We start from the raw sequence: 19,941 nt of genomic DNA, 5'->3' as shown, positions 1-19,941 counted from the left end.
TCAGAAAGAAAACATAGTGTCGGCCCACATCTGGTAGGTGTGAAATCCACGTGTTCCAGATGTGGGCCGGATCTGGGCCGACACCATGTTACTGTCTAGGAAACTAAAAATAGAACATTTTATTTGAGTTTATGGATTATATGCTATTGGGGAACCACACAATTTCAGACATCACAATAACACACTCACACACACACACACACACACACACACACACACACACACACACACACACACACACACACACACACACACACACACACACACACACACACACACACACACACACACACACAAGAGTGAAAACGGGATAAATGTGAGCAAAACCAAAAGGTGTGAGACCGGGTTCAACTCTCATCAGTTCCGGTGGATAAAGATCAACGTTTTTTAGGGACATTTTCATACACAGACTCCGTTTTTGATTTCTGAAAGGAAACAAACTGTGTCAGGAACCCGCTGATGCGATGAGAAATTAATAACAGACTAATAATAACAGGTTTCTATCTGAATAACCTTGTTATTCTCTTAATAAAACCTTTAAAAAACACAGATAGATTAGAAGAACTGAACATAATTTTCTATCATTCCATAAGGATTCTATCATTCCATTTTCTATTATTCCATAAGGATTCTATGATTCCGTTTTCTATCAATCATTCCATTTTCTATCATTCCATAAGGATTCTATCATTCCATTTTCTATCATTCCATATTATTCCAAAGGATGATCTTGCATGCTGCTTTTTTATTTTGAATATGGAAATCAAAAAGCCTAGACATTGTTGTATTAAGTTGCTAACATAGAGCAGCAGGAGGAAATGACATCAAACATCCCATTCATGACTTTTTAACCAGTTAAATCATCAAACAGTTGAAGTTCTGCAGGTTTGTCTCAGTCTGAGAATGACTGTCTTTCACACTAAAGCAACAGCAGAGACTCTGGTTGCATCACGTCTACAAAGAAAGCAACGTCTGCTAAAGCTGCATCTCAGCTCAGATAATGATGAACCGCAGCAGATCGAGCACACACTTCAACACAACATGAGGAACAACTCTGTGTCCTACTTTCTCTCTGAAGATAACCTAATGGTGAAAAAGCTGATTTTGTATGGGTGATTTTAGAATAATCAAACCAAAAGTTAGAACTGTTTATATATGTTTTCAAACAAAAGATTATTTCAATTAGTAGATGCTGGCTGGTTTAAAGGTCAAATGTTTTTAGCGTACATGTAGGTTATAACTAATACAAGTCATTACACCTAATTTATGAGCTATGTAAATAACAAAAAGAAAAACACTCGGCTACTTTCAGGCAGACGGCAGCACATCAAAAATAAAACTGGTCTGTCCATAAATATATGTCACAACTAAAGGAGTGATCTACTTCAGTCAAACGACACACTGCATGGTCACTGTTGCTTGGCAGAACCCGGTAGCTATCATCCGAATTAATGCGTGAACAAATCTAATTCATACTTAGAATTGTATGCATTGAATTTAATTCGTGGTTCTCTTTTACATGCAGTATTCGTGCATAAAGAGGCAATCAGCACTGTTGTTTACCAATTAATTCTTAATGTGCTCAAAAAATACTGGGTTAAATGTAAGGTTTCCACCTTCAGTGTGGCAAACTAAGCGAGACCCATAGGCTTATGTGAACTTACAACACATTTGATATTATTCTACATTTGATTCTTTTATTAATTTTTAAATAACTCTATCAGAATATGTCGGTGTTCCTTTAGCAGTTATTCTGTCTGGAACCATTTATCACTTTTAGACAATTCTGCGACTGTTACTGGATGGGATTCATTTTTAATCTTGAATTAATTTACTTAAATTAGGACTATATGTTATAGTTTGTCCCATTTTTATCTAAATCAAATTTAAACATATTTATTTTTTATATATCATGAATTGTATACTATAAATAATAACTGATTAAATAACATTTTTAATAATCTAAATAACATTATAATAATGTTAACTAATGATCTGTCTAATAATGTCTAACTTTTACTGCGCATTATCTTTTTTTTTGCCACACTGCAAAATCCTTGTGAAATAAGACCCAAATACTCACGTCCCAATATTGATTTGATATGGGACGAATAATTTTTGATACGGGACGATCGAATGAACAGGTGGCAACATCGCACCCAAGTTTTAAACAGATTTAGGTCTACAGTGGATAAAATAGGATTTTACTTGGGTTGATATTTAAAAAAAAAAAAAAAAAGAAGTAGCCTAGAAGTAGAAAGTTTCCAGTCACGCACTGACTGTGTTTAAATGCAAGTTCTTAACTCAATTACGAACACGACACTGCGTGTGGTCATGTAAACCCGTTCACTTAATGGGAGTAAAGTGAATGGTGACTGAGGCTGTCAGATATAATATTTTAGCAATTGTAATTTAGGCATATTACTTTTACTGAAAAAAAAACTATTTTAAGAACATTGTCTATGTGCTAATAAATTGGTTTGTTCTAAAAAAAATGGAAAAACATAGTATTTACACTGAGGTGCAAACAGTACGCTTAGTGTAAATAGCATTTAAAAAAAAACTCTCCTTTTGATCTGCTCTGAAGGAAACAATGGCAGTTGAGTCTATAGCCGTCTGATGTTGCAAACTTCAACCGACAAGCTTCAATCACACTAACTGACTGCAACAACTTCTTACCTTTTTACGTGCTGTTGGTTTACACAATGCTATATCAGTTCTGTCTTCCTCCTGGGTCTGAACTGCTATAAAAAATAATACAGACATGTTGAAAAAACAAAGCTTGCAAACATATATAGAAATGTGTATGAAACGAATAAATATCGGTGCTTCAGATGCATCATTTGAAGTTATTTGTAGTTAATATTTTACTCTCCTGACCTGTTTTTCTACATTTCTTGCAGATGAAGAAGATCACGACTATAACTACAATCATCAGAGATCCAGCAGCAGCAGCAGAGATCAACACTATCAGAGACACTGGAGAGTGTGAAGGAGAGAGTGTGTCCGGTGCTGTAATGATGAAGAAAGAAGTGAACGCATCAGTCTGATCTACAACAGAAGACAGACATCAGGTCAGTAAATACACACATATATCATCAGTGCTGTGTACCTGCACATGTGTGACAGAGTGTGTTGATGTCCAGATGTGTGGTCTGGTTGCTGATGGGATTGTTCAGCACACAGCTGTAGGTGTTTTTATCCTGATATTCCACCTCCAGAGGTAGAGAGAGACTGATGCTGAGATCACACACACTGATGCTGGACAATACACTGATTCCTGCGTACCAGGAGAGAGTCGCATCACACACATTCAACACTGAACACACCAGTGAACAATTTGATGATGATGATGATGATGATGATGATGATGATGATGATGATGATGATGATGATGATGATGATGAACAGTTTCTGGTAATGTTAGGAGAGGGCAGATGAGCTGGAAAATATAAGAGAATAAACATAAATTTAAAAGTTAAATCTAGTCAACAATCTTATTTGCAGTGTAGTGGAATGACAGTCAGTGAGTGTTTCTGTCATCTCTAACTATACACATTTTAAACATGTCAAAATATAAAATAATGGAGAATTCAGAGTTCAGTAAGTTAAACCTAATCAACAGCATTTGTTGCAATCAAAAGCAAATTGTGTTTATTACCAAAAATCATTTTCATTTGTCCTGCAGAAAAGTGAGAATCTGGGTTACAGTGAGACTCTCACAATGGAAGTTAATGGGTTTTCAACAGTACAGCCACAAGACACGAACAACATGAATGTTAATGTCTATTGAGCTCAAAATATTCCTTAACAATTTCCTAATAACAAGAATATTCGAAGGACTAAGAAATTATCTACTCACCATAGACAGAAACATTGAATCTTTTTGATGATCGTTTCGCTCCACTTATCAGTAGTTGATAAACTCCAGTATGTTCAGTTGTGGTGTTTGTGATGGTCAGCGATCCAGTTTGATCGTCCAGCTTCAGTCTGTCTCTGAATCTCCCACCAGGAACATCATCAGATGTGGAGAAGACTCCAGCAGCTTTACTGATTTGAGCTATGAGAGACTTTTCAGCTCCAAATTTCCACAGAATATCCTCATCTTCTTGTATTTCAGTATCAGTGTTTAGAGTAACAGAATCTCCCTCCATCACTGACACTGAATCACCAAACACACCTGAGAACATGAAGAGGTTTAAAGATTAAATCAGTTTGTAATATTTAGCAGCACAAGAGACTGAAAATAAAAGGGCGACATCTTTAATGTATTTCGAAGTTATCGGCTTGTAGAGCAAAATAAACATTTTAAGTTACATGAAAAGTCAATTACAGCCGAGTAATACTTCAAGTTGAATTCTAAGTAGATCTCACACTTATATGTGTTAGATTTGATTTATTTTAGGAGAACAGTAAATGCAAATCCTCTAACTTATTTGAACCGTATAGCAGCAGCTTTATTTCTCTAAAACTGAAAGAAATTAGGTTATCACTTTATTTTAAGGTGACGCAGTTACATGTTACTACATGCGTACTATAGTAATAACAGTGAATTGTGCATAATTATAAGTAACTAACCCTAAACCAAACCCTAACCATAACATATAGTAAGTATAGTAAGTATTTAGTTAGTTTTACTCAGTTTTTATTTGAGTAAGTCTAATGTAACTAGGTCAACTTAAAATAAAGTGTAACCGAAATTAGGCAGTAAAAATATATGTATAACTTACCAATCAGACTCCACCAACACAAAAAGAACAAAACAAACATGTGAAACATTTTCTCCAGTGGTTCAGTCTGATCTAATAAGACTATCTGCTGATAACACTCAATCTGGTGTAAGTCCTCCCCGCCACTGAGTTTGACCATCCTATAGTTCACACATACACACTGCATCTGTGTTATGATATATAACACGGCTCATATATATATATATATATATATATATATATATATATATATATATATATATATATATATATATATATATATATATATATATATATATATAAGCACTGTTTTCAACGGTTACAAATTCTATGTATTTAGTTATACTTAACAGTTGAAAATAATGTTGTGCTGGCATACCAGTTTCAAGTTCGCGTATGATATATCTTTCAAATACCGCCATACTCCAGTGCAAACTGAAACAATTTCCAACAATTCAATGGCCACGAAGAGCACTATTTTGAGAGGGTACCTTTATTAACTCCTTACCCTTCTTACTAATAGTTATAACTTTATAACAACAATAAATAACCCACATAGCTAACTTTCTTTACGGCAAATAACAATTTGAGCCATATGACGAGGACTGAATCATGGAATCCAGTCATGAATGGAATTTACTGTAAAGGCCTGTTCACAAGATCAATATATATAAAAAGTTAAATAACAATAACTAGCTATATCATTCTGTTTATTATAAGCACGTGCTTGTCTGTCGCTTTAAATGCTCAAGCTCGTTATAGCAAGATTGATTCTGATTGGCTGGCAATGTTATTGTTCATCAGCTGGATCGTTCTGAAAATGATTTCACATTTATTGTTTCTCTGTGTCGTTATCGTTATAGCTGTGGTGTGAACTCTGCTATTCCTTAATAAAGGGAATCATCTTTAGAACTATATCTTTATCGTTATCTTTATAGTTATCATCTTTGGTGAAGGGGCCTTAATGTGAATGTGACAGGATTGTAAAAAATAAAAAAAATAAAAAAATTTTTTGGATGAATAAATCAAAAGTAGGGCAGTAGAATGAATCAAATCGCGAAATCGACAACTGTCTTTGAATATTAAACAGAAACAAAGGTCTTCACGACAACCTGTCAAAATAAAAGTTCGGTTTAACTTGAAGAAATTATGACAGTGTACTTCTAGAGTGCCCTTCTTCGTAACAACAACAACAATAATAATAATAATATTTTATTAATACACACATTAACTCAAAGGTCTTCATTACAACCCACCAAAATAAAAGTTTTGTCTAACTTGAAGAAATTATGAAAGAAATATATTAATATTGCACGGTACAGTGTACTTCTTAAAGTAATAATAATAAAAGATTATTTTTAAGAAATATTACAAAGGTATTCATACATGTTTTAATTTAAACAGTAAACTTGTTTTTAATTGATTTAAAAAAATGTTTTTATATTCTATGTACTCCTGACAGTAAAATAAACCACAATAAACATATTTAAGGTCTAGTCATGGAAAGAAAAAATACAGCGATATACTGTGAAACTGCAGAAATGTAAAAAATAATGTGATACAGATTTTTGGTCAAACGACCCAGCACTAGTGAAAAATGGAAAACATATTTTTTTAACGTTAACATTGATGGTTTCAGAAATGTAGTTTCTGAATGTGTTAAATATGAAAAAGTATTTTAAAATGGCGTTATAATTATTCAGTTTTTGCGAAGTGGCAAAAATCCTCTGCCATCATACATTGCCATGCTGAAGTCTGACACTATAGCTCATCTGTTCAAGTCAAACTGAAACAGCTGCGGTCGGGTTTCTTCAGAAACATGGTTTGATCTGCTGGTTGGACAAACAGCTTTTGCATGAGAACGGCCGTTTGTTTGATGTGTGTTTAGTTTGTAGATGAATGTTTTTTTTTTCTGTCCTGCTGTTATGAGCCTCACAGCACACAGTCTGCCTTTCCTCCTACACACAGTAGCTTTACAGTGAAATAAAATTAATTTTACACATGTAAAACAAATCATATTTTAAAAATTCCAGATTGTGTTATTGTGTCATTGGTTATTTATGTCTGGTGCTGAGGAAATGTTAGATGTTAGCTTATATATTAGTGTCAAGGTTCTGTCACTTCGGTCTAGTTTTGGCCTATTCTTGGTTTTGTGACAGAGCCCTGACACTCCTGTATTGTCTTGTCATTGTGTGAGCGCGTGCGTTCGAGCGTTGAAAAGCTTTGTTTCTCCCATCACTAGGGAAAACAGGATTGGCAGCAAGACTTGACACAGAGTTTTCCCGAATTGTTTGTTTTCAGTATTGATTTTATGTTTCACTATAGGGGCATTTTATCATGATAAAAATAATTAAATTGTTACATATTATTATTCTTTTATTAATGTCTAATATTATTATTTATAACGTGTTATGTGTGATATATATATATATATATATATATATGTTTGTGTGTATGTATATATATATATATATATATATATATATATATATATATATATATTTATATATATATATCAGAAGATAAGGACTGCTTTTGCAAATGTTGGATAGCCTAGACAATATCAAGAAGATAACTGGAGATCTCTGCACTATATATCTTTTGAATTGTAACATGAATATTTTTTTATAGTGATACAATGTAATTTAGGGTAGCTGTAGCAATTGTTTCGCGACGACGTTCTGTCAAATTTTTTTTTTTTTTAATGTTAGATATCCCCAATTTAGCATTTTATGTTTTGAGGTTAATTTGTATCTAGTTGGATAATACGCATATTTCACCGACGAAAACAGTACCAAAGGAAAACAAGAATCAGCGTGGTGTTTTGTTACTGAATGAGCATGATTCAACGTTTTGAACGAATCGTTTGAACGAATGACTCACTTAGACTGCCACTTGCCGCCACCTACTGGCGGTTTAGTTTCATGTTTAAAAGTATTGTTGATTTTTTTCTTGTAGCTATATTTAAACATTATAATGTTGCAGTGTATAGACTAAATTATTTCATTTGATTGGTAACAACCCCGTCATTATTATAACTGAATGTATTGATCAAATGTAAGAATTCGACATGAAAGATGATGCATACATTAATAGGTTAAAAATAAAAATCAGCGCCTTTATAAAGGTAAATAACGCCCTGGGGACTGGGGTAAATATAACAAATATGCAGATTTAAGTATGTAAAAGTTGATTGAACACTGATGAGAATATTGCTACAGTATAGGGTAGGCTACATATATTTTACACCCAAAAAAATCATCCCGGAATAAACTACTGTTATTTTACATTTGATTATTCAATATCTGTGCGTGCATACTGTGAGACCTAAAAATCTTAAAGCTCTGTTTATTTAATTGGTTTCATTTAATCTGTTTCATCTTTGTTTCTGTTAGATTTGTTAATGGGTGACAGCACTGGTCTTGCATACCCTCAACAATTCTGCAGTTGCGCCCCTGACTGACTCACTCTAGTCTGATTACTTTCGTTTTAGGAAGGCGTCAACGAACGGATAGGATATTCTTGTTTCACAGAATCTGCATTCGTTTTTCAGAGGAGGCGATGAGCTTTCTCATTTTCATTGTAATGTGTTTTTTACAGCTTGGTAAGTAGCCTATGCATTTTTTTCTGGTGAACAATAAAAACGAATGGCGATTGTGACGGATTTTCGCAGTTCTACTGCTAAGGCCAGCTTTTGGTTTCAATTCAGTTTTCGTTTGGCTATAAATGCACAGTCGATGCGCTGTCATCGACGCAAATAATACCGCATGTTATTCTTCATGATTTGTGAATTCAGGTGACGCGGTCTTCTGTCCTCGGGTCTGAAATCTCTCTGAAGTCTATTCAGAGCTTTACTCTAAATTATTAGCACTTATCCTATTGTTAGAAATGGCTTGTAAATGTGATGTTATACCTCGATTTATTTGGTATCCTGCACATTCTTTGGTACCAAATATTCTTATTACTAATGTTTACTGGTAATTCTTTTCATCCCAGAGCTGACCTTTTTATATTATTAACAATTATTGTAAGTGTTATAATTTGCTTGTAGGCTAAGGCTGTTTTTTTTTAACCAAAATTTCAGGGCCGGCCCGTGGCATAGGCGGACTAGGCAAATGCTAGGGGCACCACTCAATAGGGGCGCCAAAATGAGTGAACGAGTGAATTTTTTTTTTTTTTTTTACTAATACTATTTTAAAAACATTAATTCAAAATACTACAAAATAAAGCAAAAAAAAAAAAAACTCCACAAAAACTTAACTAAGTCCCCCGACTCCGGTCCGGCGCATCAATCTTCCCTCGCCCAGCGAGTGCTTGAAGTGCGTCAGAAACAGAGCTCGCGCGATCAGTTTACTGTTGGTAATTTGTTGTGTAGCGTCGCCCCTCGCTGCATCCAATGTAGACAGCATTTCTTTCGTTTGAGGGCACTTAACACACTCAAGCACCCCGTAGAAACGGGCCTGGCAGCTCGCGCCAGGTCTAGACATGGGGAAAGTTACCTGATTGTGACGGATGGCCAAATTTACATGACATATTTTAGATTAGCATTATAGTCTGCAATAGATACAGTGCCAAACGGAAGAGAAGAGGATAAAAGGGGATAAAGACAGAGGTAATGTAATGAATGAACAATTTATCTAATTGCATAGTAGTAAGATATTTAATTTAATGGCAGTTATTTTTACCTTAAACTTTAAGCTAACAAATGTTCTGGGTTCTCCAGAGGCCCCAGAGCCCAGACAGTGTGATTTGTAACAGTCACGTCAGTTTTTTTAGACGCATTCACTATCACTTTTATTAATTCATGTTTTACTCTACAATTGTGCAGTTTTGAGGGGGATATATGGCATTTTTTAAATTTATTTGCCAAAATTATTAATGATATTTATATAGGCTACAGGTTTATTAAAAGTAGCAACGTTTTATGTGAAATTAACATTAAAGAAGACATTTCGCAGTTTCATTCATGGTGAAAACATGAAACGTGCCATAGTTTAGTGGAAGATTGCTGCCATCAACTGCAAAACAAACACTTTTGCTAGCGCTCAATGAATATGTTTGTGCATGAATGACATTTGGACGATGACATCACAGTTTTATCCAGAGCGGCTATATATACTGAACAAAGTTATAAACGCAACAAAACTGTAAAGCTGTAAATCTGCCTTGAAATAATCTATATTGTAAAAAGCGCTATAAAAATAAATGGGACTTGACTTGAATGCTAGGTGTAATGCTCTTGCTATTTGTGTTTAGGCTGTAATGTGTGTGTGTGTGTGTGTATATATATATATATATATATATATATATATATACATATATAGGATAAATAATCATGAACACAATGACAGGGCGAAATGGGCTGTGATGCATGGGGCACCAGGTAAAATCTTGCCTAGGGCAGCAAATTGGCCAGGGCCGGCCCTGCAAAATTTAATTGGAAACCTGCATGTTCTTTAGTGTATATATATATATATTTTTTTTCTGTTAATTATATTTCAGTGATCTGACATGTTTCAATGACAGTTACTGTACTTTGCATGATCTTTAGTGTGTATTATTTTTCTGTTATTTATATTTCAGTGATCTGACATGTTTCAATGACAGTTAGCCTACTGTACTTTGCACTGTGGAATTAAAACGTCAAATGGAAAATTGTCTGGTTTGATCAATCATTATTCTTGAAAACTGCATGATATATATTTTTATATATATATATATATATATATATATATAATAAGCGGCGACAGATCGCTCGAAAATAGCGTTTGCCTACGACGGGCCGCGGAAGGTTCGCCTTCGGTATAACGGCGGCGGAACGGCGGTTGGCCAGCGGGCCGGCTGCGGAACGAAGGCGGTAGGAAGGCGGCAGTGCGCCGTCAAACGTGTTTGCGATTACGCCATTTTGACGCTTCTACTGCCTCCGGAGCGCCGCCGGCGGTCCGCTGACTCATTGCTATCTGGGCTCTCTCTCTCTCTCTCTCTCTCTCTCTCTCTCTCTGTTGCGTTGCAGCAAGGATGAAGCGGAGAGTGAATCCAATCGCAAGCACTTTAATAACAGAATATCCAGGGTAAACTCAGAACAAGGCACACGGAACAAGGAACTGGGAAAAACTCACATCAAACAACGACCGACAAACACCAACTGAAGAACAAGGGTATAAATACACAGACAAACAAGCTTAACAAGATAACAAGGGGGCGTGGCTAATCAGAAACACCTGGGGAGACTAATCAACCGAATGGGGAACAGCAAAACATGTAAAGACAGGGAAACACATGACAGACAAGAACAAGGAACAAAACACAACACCCACACCGTGACATAGCCCCCCCCCCCCCCCTATGGGCGGCTCCCGACGCCCCTTGAGACAAAAAAACCTAAAACAAAACAAAAAAAACACTAAAGTTCAGGAGGGTGGTGAAGTGGAGGCGGTCTTGGGGGAGGGACGGAGGGCCAGGTTCGTGGAGTGAGGGCGGACCTGGACCGTGGGTGGAGCAGGCTGAGCAGGCGACCCCTCGGGCGGCCAGGGCGGTGAAGACCCCTCGGGCGGCCAGGGCGGTGAAGACCCCTCGGGCGGCCAGGGCGGTGAAGACCCCTCGGGCGGCCAGGGCGGTGAAGACCGCTCGGGCGGCCAGGGCGGTGAAGACCCCTCGGGCGGCCAGGGCGGTGAAGACCCCTCGGGCGGCCAGGGCGGTGAAGACCCCTCGGGCGGCCAGGGCGGTGAAGACCCCTCGGGCGGCAGGGCGGTGAAGACCCCTCGGGCGGCCAGGGCGGTGACTCAGGCGCAGGAACAGCAGACACCGGCTCAGGAACAGCAGACACCGGCTCAGGAACAGCAGACACCGGCTCAGGAACACCGGCTCAGGAACAGCAGACACCGGCTCAGGAACAGCAGACACCGGCTCAGGAACAGCAGACACCGGCTCAGGAACAGCAGACACACACACTGGCTCGGCTCGGGCTCAGGAACAGACAACACACACACTGGCTCGGGCTCAGGAACAGACAACACACACACTGGCTCGGGCTCAGGAACAGACAACACACACACTGGCTCGGGCTCAGAAACAGACAACACACACACTGGCTCGGGCTCAGGAACAGACAACACACACACTGGCTCGGGCTCAGAAACAGACAACACACACACTGGCTCGGGCTCAGGAACAGCAGACACACACACTGGCTCGGGCTCAGGAACAGACAAAACACACACTGGCTCGGGCTCAGGAACAGACAACACACACACTGGCTCGGGCTCAGAAACAGACAACACACACACTGGCTCGGGCTCAGGAACAGCAGACACACACACTGGCTTGGGCTCAGGAACAGACGACACACACACTGGCTCGGGCTCAGAAACAGACAACACACACACTGGCTCGGGCTCAGGAACAGACGACACACACTGGCTCGAGCTCATCTTGTCCGTAGACACTGGTTCGGAAGCGGCCATCTTGTCCGTAGACACTGGCTCGGAGGAAGTGACGTGAACAGTCTCTGGATCAGCAGAAGTGATGTGAACAGTCTCTGGTTCGGCCATCTTGTCCGTAGACACTGGCTCGGAGGAAGTGACGTGAACAGTCTCTGGATCAGCAAAAGTGATGTGAACAGTCTCTGGATCGGCAGACGTGACTTGAACAGTCTCTGGACCGGCAGACGTGACTTGAACAGTCTCTGGATCGGCAGACGTGACTTGAACAGTCTCTCGATCGGCAGACGTGACTTGAACAGTCTCTGGATCGGCAGACGTGACTTGAACAGTCTCTGGATCGGCCGGGACCAGCGGCGAGGACTTTGGGCTGACAGGAAGTACAGGGAGGACTTCCAGGCATTGCGGGACGCGGGAAGTCCTCTTCCTCCTCCGTCTCCGAGAGCGAGAGGGCGCTGAGCTGGACGGAACCAGCGGTGAGGGCGCTGTGCTGGACGGGACCAGCGGTGAGGACGCTGTGCTGGAGGGACCAGCGGTGAGGACGCTGTGCCGGACGGGACCAGCGGTGAAGGCTCTGTGCCGGACGGGACCAGCGGTGAAGGCTCTGTGCCGGACGGGACCAGCGGTGAAGGCTCTGTGCCGGACGGGACCAGCGGTGAAGGCTCTGTGCCGGACGGGACCAGCGGTGAAGGCTCTGTGCTGGACGGGACCAGCGGTGAAGGCTCTGTGCTGGACGGGACCAGCGGTGAAGGCTCTGTGCTGGACGGGACCAGCGGTGAAGGCTCTGTGCTGGACGGGCTTACGTGAAGCTCTGGCCGGACGTGGCTGACGTGAAGCTCTGGCCGGACGTGGCTGACGTGAAGCTCTGGCCGGACGTGGCTGACGTGAAGCTCTGGCCGGACGTGGCTGACGTGAAGCTCTGGCCGGACGTGGCTGACGTGAAGCTCTGGCCGGACGTGGCTGACGTGAAGCTCTGGCTGGACGTGGCTGACGTGAAGCTCAGGCATGTCGTGGTGAAGCTCAGGCATGTCATGGTGAAGCTCAGGCATGTCGTGGTGAACGTGAAGAACAGGTGATGACTTGGCGTGCCACGGGAGGAAGCTCTCCAGACATCTGGAGAGTGCCTCTCTCCAGTCCAGACCGGAGAGATCGGGGAGCTCCCTCGGGTCGACCTCCTTAGCCCCCAGCCAGTAACACATTTTAATCGCCTCATCACCCAGAGAGCAGCAGGCAGCGAGGGGAACAAACCCCCAGGTGTACTGGAACAGATCAAGGCTTTCCAGGGCCAAGGCCGCGATCTGTCCAGCAAACTCCTGGTCTAGCCTGTGTAGATCAGGCGAGATCCGTGCTGCTGGATTCATATTTGCAGGTCGGTCGTTCTGTTGCGTTGCAGCAAGGATGAAGCGGAGAGTGAATCCAATCGCAAGCACTTTAATAACAGAATATCCAGGGTAAACTCAGAACAAGGCACACGGAACAAGGAACTGGGAAAAACTCACATCAAACAACGACCGACAAACACCAACTGAAGAACAAGGGTATAAATACACAGACAAACAAGCTTAACAAGATAACAAGGGGGCGTGGCTAATCAGAAACACCTGGGGAGACTAATCAACAGAATGGGGAACAGCAAAACATGTAAAGACAGGGAAACACATGACAGACAAGAACAAGGAACAAAACACAACACCCACACCGTGACACTCTCTTTCTCTCTCGACTTGCTTTATTTGTGATTTTTTTTCTGTCATTAGCCCTACGGGAAGTCCGCTAGTTCGGAACCGCGCTTTGTTCACTGACTGGACTTCTATTGTTTTAAGATGCTTAGAATTTAGGATAGCATTCGGTCTGTGCGATAAATCAATTTTAAAGCAGCAGTAGGGAGTTTTGAGAAAATGTTGACTTAGCCTGAAAATTTGAACAAGCACAACTTACAGGTCCAACCCCCTTGCTCTCTGCTGCGCTACATCCCTCCCTCCACAGCTCCTCCCCCACAGCGGAGCCTGTCGTGAACGCGCAGGCTAGTAAGCAGGACCACCGATGACGGCGGATTATAAACAGTTATGGAACATTTACTAATAGGGACGAAACATCAACAATATGCATTACATTGACTATGACCTGCCTATACTTTGACTACAAAGTTGGTTCTCAAATCATTATGTATTTTGCAATACATGTAGCAGCTAACTTTCTAACGTTGCACTCTTTCTATAAGTTACAAATAGCTAGTAAGATAACATTAAAGGATTAGTTCACTTTTAAAAAAACTTTTGCTGATAATTTACTCACCCCCATGTCATCCAAGATGTCCATGTCTTTCTTTCTTCAGTCGAAAAGAAATTAAGGTTTTTGATAAAAACATTCCAGGCCTTTTCTCCATATAATGGACTTCAATAGGACACAAACGTTTCAAGGACCAAATGACAGTTTCAGTGCAGCTTCAAAGGGCTTTAAACGATACCAGACGATGAATAAGGGTATTATTTAGCGAAACGATCGGTCATTTCAAAAATAAATAAAAAACTATAAGTTTTATAAGCACAAATGCTCGCCTTGCTCTGTTCTGTGATGCACGTTCGTGATCCTGTTCGAACTCGTTCATCAAAATGAACAAATCTTTTTTCGAGTCATTTCGTTCGTTGAATGAACGAAATGACTCGAAAAAAGATTCGTTCATTTGGATGAACGAGTTCGAACAGAAGAGTCACGAACGACGGTACGCGCTCGCGCAGTGCAAAAGAGGGGTGATCAGCGCGTTCACGAGCGTGATTGACACTGCTAAGACATTCCTCCTGGCTCTGATTGGTTGTTTCTGACCGGGAGCGGTGTATTTCTGCAAATGGCTATAGGACCACAGGGAGGAGCCAGAGGAGCTTGATTTTTTCACAGATTATCTGTCTGATATTCTACTGTCAGGACATAATGACAGTTTTAACAAATATTTGTTTACAAAAGCTACCTACTGGAGCTTTAAGTTTGATCGATTATGAAAAATATTCCCCGATCCTCAGTGGCGGTCTTATGCATCCGGGGGCCCGTTTCAATTACTAATATGGGGTAATACTGCTGCCCATATAAAACATAAACATAATAGAGCAGAAAAAGCAAGGATTCCTGTTAGTTTGCATCAATGGAATATTATTTTATTACGTGCACTTTCAGCTTCAAGAACAGACAGCTCAACATAGATTGATTAGTATATTTTCAGCTGTCTGGGCTGACATAGAATAAACAGCTCATACATCTTACTAAAGCTTTGATGTTGTAGGCTATAGGCTACTATCATAGTACATTGTTGTGAGTTTATTTGTGATGTCATTTCTGTGATTGACTGCTGATTACCAAAATGTTTAGATTGTTTAGAAATTTGCAGAAAATCAAAATTCACTATGCTTGTTCGGTCCTATACTTTCTTAGAAGTGATTTATGATTATCTGTTCTTCTCAAGGTGTCTTTGGTAATGATACAGATGCAGTGTTTGTGATGGAGGGGGATTCAGTCACTCTACACACTGATGTTGAAACAAACCAACAAGAAAAGATTAAATGGTTTTTTAATACCACCCGCATCGCTCAAATCAGTGAATATCTCAGTAAGACCTGTACAGATGTTCAGTGTAATGAAGGCACTGAGAGATTCAGAGACAGACTGAAGCTGGATCATCAGACTGGATCTCTGACCATCACAGACATCACAAACACAGACTCTGGAGAATATCAACTACAGATCATCGGCAGCAGCGCCATCAGTAGAAAGATATTTAGTGTTACTGTCCATGGTGAGTCATTTATCCAATGTTTAAAGACATGCATAATCACAATGTGTTTACATCAGTTACTTTCAGAGCTGTTTATTCTTTTTGCCTGCACAGTTGCATCCCAGACATTTGTGGACTACACTTTTACGTTTTGTTCTGCAAAGTAAATAGGAACTTTGAAGCAGTTTTGTTCATTTTTGAAAACCTAAGTTTTTAAAGGGGTCATTTTATGCCCTTTTATGAAGTCTTGATTTTTTGGGGGGGTGTACTATAATATGATTTCATGCATGATTGTTCAAAATGTGCATTGTTTTTCGCATATTTTACATTATTACAGCTCCCCTCTCCCCAGTCTGTCTCGAACTTGTCATTTTCAATGAAGCCCCTCCTTCCGAAATACGAAATGTACTGTGATTGGTTAGCTGGCCCAGTGTGTTGTGATTGGCAGCGCTCAACGCGTGTTCGGGAAGTGTCCCGGCCCTTCGTAACCGCGAGCTCTGCTCAGATGTAATATTGTATTATTTTCCTAAGAACAGTCTTACAAAAGCAAGAGCGGTAACACTTTATTTTACAGTGTTCTTGTTACATATGTTACATATAATTACCATAGTAATAACAGTAAATGATGCATAATTACATGCAATTAACCCTCAACCAAATCCTAATCCTACCCTAACCCTATAGTAAGTACATGTTAATTAATATTACACTGTACTTAAATATTTAATTACACTGTAACAATGACATCTTAAAAATAAAGTGTAACCGCAAGAGCTTACAGAAGCAACAGTAAACGCTACATCAAAACTGTAATAGTTAGCAGGCTAGCGGAGGCAAAGCTTTGCCTACCATGTTTTTCTTTGTTTGTTTTTTCAGATGTATTGAGGGTCATTTGTGGATATATTAATATATTCATTATATTCATTCAAATAAGTAATTTCACCATGGTTAATAATAACTTAACGGTTGCTTCATGACCAATTGAAAAGTTCTGTGTGCTGCCACTAGGGGGACAATCACAAGGGGACAAATGCAACAATCACATGTAAATGTCAGAGAGAGAGAGTGGAAAGGAGTTTTCAGAATCCCACAGAAGAATCCTCTATCCTATTATAACAGATGTTTATTTGTGTTTTAGATGCTCCTGGTGCAGAGACGGATAAAACAAAGACAAAGTCAGTGAAGGAGGGACAATCTGTCACTTTAGATCTCGGTGTAGTGAAAAACCCCAAAGGTTTGATGACGTGGTATTTCAATGACAGTCGTATAGCTGAAATCAGTGGAGATCAGAGTAAGATCTGTACAGATGAACAGTGTAAAGAGAGATTCAGAGACAGACTGAAGCTGGATCATCAGACTGGATCTCTGACCATCACAAACACCAGAAACACAGACTCTGGAGTTTATCATCTTGAGATCTTCAGCAACAGCAGCATCATCCGGCGCCAGTGCAGCATCAGGATTATCAGTGAAAATGGGACTGGTCCTAGTGAGTAAAATTCAGTCATTCAGTTCATTTTCCTTTGAGCAGGTCTAGAGTTTTTCAATGATTTTGTTTTCATTGTGGCGTGTCTGAAAAAGAGAGCTCTCAATATTAAAATATAATTGAGATCATCTGTATCACTGTGACATGCATGTCAAGTGACACACTTTTGTCACAATTGAAAGTTAGTAACATTACCAATACATAAAAATCGGTTAGTTTTCCCATGAGCACCAGATGGCGCCATTTATCAGTTCACTCAATAGCACACAACTGATGAAGGTGGAAAGGCAAAAGAAGCAATTGTTGTATTACAACATCTTGTATTAATGACTATCTTTTTTTTCATTACAGATTGGATTATGTATTTACTAGGAGCTGTCGGTGTGCTGGTGCTTGCTGGTGTAACTGGTGAGAATCTCTTTCTTTTTTGTGCGTGTGTTTTATGTGTGATGTTTCATTCAATCATTACACACACATCAGTATAATGACTATTTAAGGTAGTGCTCCTTTTTTAGATGTGAAGTTGTTAGGGAAGATGACTGGAATTTTAACTTGACAAGAAGTTTCATGTTTCAAATCACATATAAAAAGTCACATGATGCAGTTATATTTTTGTGTGCCTTTTTATAGAAATCAAATAATTATTCAATAGTTTGTGTTTTAATCACAAAGCATCAGACACTACATTCAAACATGTTGAATTGCTAGTAAATAAGATGATAATGTGATTCAGTTTGAAGATTTATTAAATTGAAGAGCTGAAGAGTATTGTGTGTGTGTGTGTGTGTGTGTGTGTGTGTGTGTGTGTGTGTGTGTGTGTGTGTGTGTGTGTGTGTGAGAGAGTGAGTGTGATGGGTAGATTTAGGGGTCGGGTTAGTGTGTGTGTGTGATATCAATCCTGTTCATTTCCTTTACCTTCTGTCAATCTGTTTTCTTCTTGCAGGTGAAAATTATAGAAAACGTGGTCATAAAAATAACATCTTGTATCCCCCATTAAATAATCAAATGACTTTTGGACAGATGAAGAGTTTTATTTAATGTATGTGTAATTCTGTCACAACCATTTAGCTTATAACCAGTGTCATGTGCAAAGTGATGTAAGCATTTGCAATGTTTGTGCGTCATGGATGGACCCTGGCTATTTTGGATCCTCTTCCCTGTGGAGCTTTGTCACGGACCAAACAGCCCGGCAATGAGAACAACAGAAGTTTTTTTGTTGAAAAATAGGGTTTCTTTTATTTACCCCAAAACACTGAATAATAGAAACCAAAAAGTTAACAACTAGGCCTATAAAAGAGATCAACAAAACATAACTATACTCAAAACAGCATACAACAAAACAGAATATGAACTGGACAAACTGACCTTTCTGAATCAATGAGACACAAGAGAACATATATGGTGGCTTGGCCAAACCAATTTACACATAAGGGGAAAACAAAAAAGGACGACAGATACAACAACTACAAAGTAAAACGAACTAAACCCAAAATCCCCCTCCAACATGGCAGCACATGGTATGGCTTGATTGGCAGGCCACAGGATATCACAGTCCTCCACCCTTGGCCACGCCTTTCTTCCCCCAGGACAGACCTCTCTCCAACATGGTAACAAAGAAACAATGATTAATAGAACATAAAATGTTTACATAACCCTGCAATGTGAAAATGTGTGCACTCCATTTAAACAGTGTATGGCTAAAGCAAATAAATGTATATTATACCTGAAATAAACTATATAATCTGTGTTATGAAATCATGAATTGTTTGGGGTGTGGCTAACTGCAAAAATAACTTAACCTGTGTACTTAACACATGGCTTGTATGCGGTATTACCATTGCTGGCCGTTACCCTGCCTTGCCGGTGGTTCATCCGTGGCTTGGGCCATCACAAGCTTAGTGACATTTTCTTGGATTTAACTAACGGTGGAAGTTATTTTAGTCCTGTTACACATGTTTGTGGACAGCTATTCAATATTAATTTTCTTTAAATTCACGGGTTTCAATATACAGAGTCATGAGTATATATTAATTGTGTATCTATATACAGTCAGTTTTGATTAACTATGTGTTCACTAAAATGGACACCATGCATCCGCAGCTATTCAGCCAACAGATATTTCATATAGGCTCATATTTCAAATTTGATGTGGTGTCCTTGCAGTGATCTGACGGGGTGGCACATCGACCACGACGGGTGGAGCTCATATTGTTAAGGCCAAAGTTTACTTCAAGATTACCTCAAAAAAAATTCCTTTTCCTTTAATTCCTCCCTTGTCTGGCTTATGCTGTTAGTACAGTAGTAGAGTGAGAAAGTTATCCTTCTTGGCCAGGAGAATAATATTTCTTAAAGTCCCCCTGTAGTCTATAATTGTATCCCTTAAAACTAATCTTTGATCACCAAAATTACATATTTAAAAATTTTTTCCTTGGAAAAAAAAACATATTCATGCTTTAAAATAGCTTGAATGTAATTCTACACCCTTGCCTTATTTAGTGTGCACGGTTCTAAAAATATGCAAATATGCCCCGCCTCCACTCACAC

General features: G+C 39.5%; 1 protein-coding gene and 1 long non-coding RNA gene across 2 annotated transcripts; one reads left to right on the top strand and one right to left on the bottom strand.

The window, feature by feature from the left end:
- Positions 1–177: 177 nt before the first annotated feature.
- Positions 178–3,009, bottom strand: LOC143735387 (uncharacterized). The gene is made up of 3 exons (XR_013203153.1): positions 2,881–3,009; positions 2,680–2,744; positions 178–425 (listed from the first exon to the last, which is right to left on the bottom strand). It is a non-coding gene; the product is annotated as an uncharacterized LOC143735387 (long non-coding RNA).
- A 5,192-nt stretch (positions 3,010–8,201) lies between these two features.
- On the top strand, positions 8,202–19,155 carry LOC143735260 (uncharacterized). The gene is made up of 5 exons (XM_077225376.1): positions 8,202–8,313; positions 15,603–15,932; positions 17,050–17,400; positions 17,749–17,805; positions 18,341–19,155. Exons 1-5 carry the CDS (start codon positions 8,271–8,273, stop codon positions 18,433–18,435), a joined length of 876 nt encoding a protein of 291 aa, XP_077081491.1. The 5' UTR covers positions 8,202–8,270; the 3' UTR covers positions 18,436–19,155.
- Positions 19,156–19,941: the final 786 nt, after the last annotated feature.

Source organism: Siphateles boraxobius, unplaced genomic scaffold (assembly GCF_051911475.1).
Source record: "Siphateles boraxobius isolate OS27281-9 unplaced genomic scaffold, OSU_SipBor_1 13, whole genome shotgun sequence".
NCBI lineage: Eukaryota > Metazoa > Chordata > Actinopteri > Cypriniformes > Leuciscidae > Siphateles > Siphateles boraxobius.
Note: the sequence above shows the minus strand (reverse complement) of the source record. Positions and strands in the feature narration are given on the sequence as shown.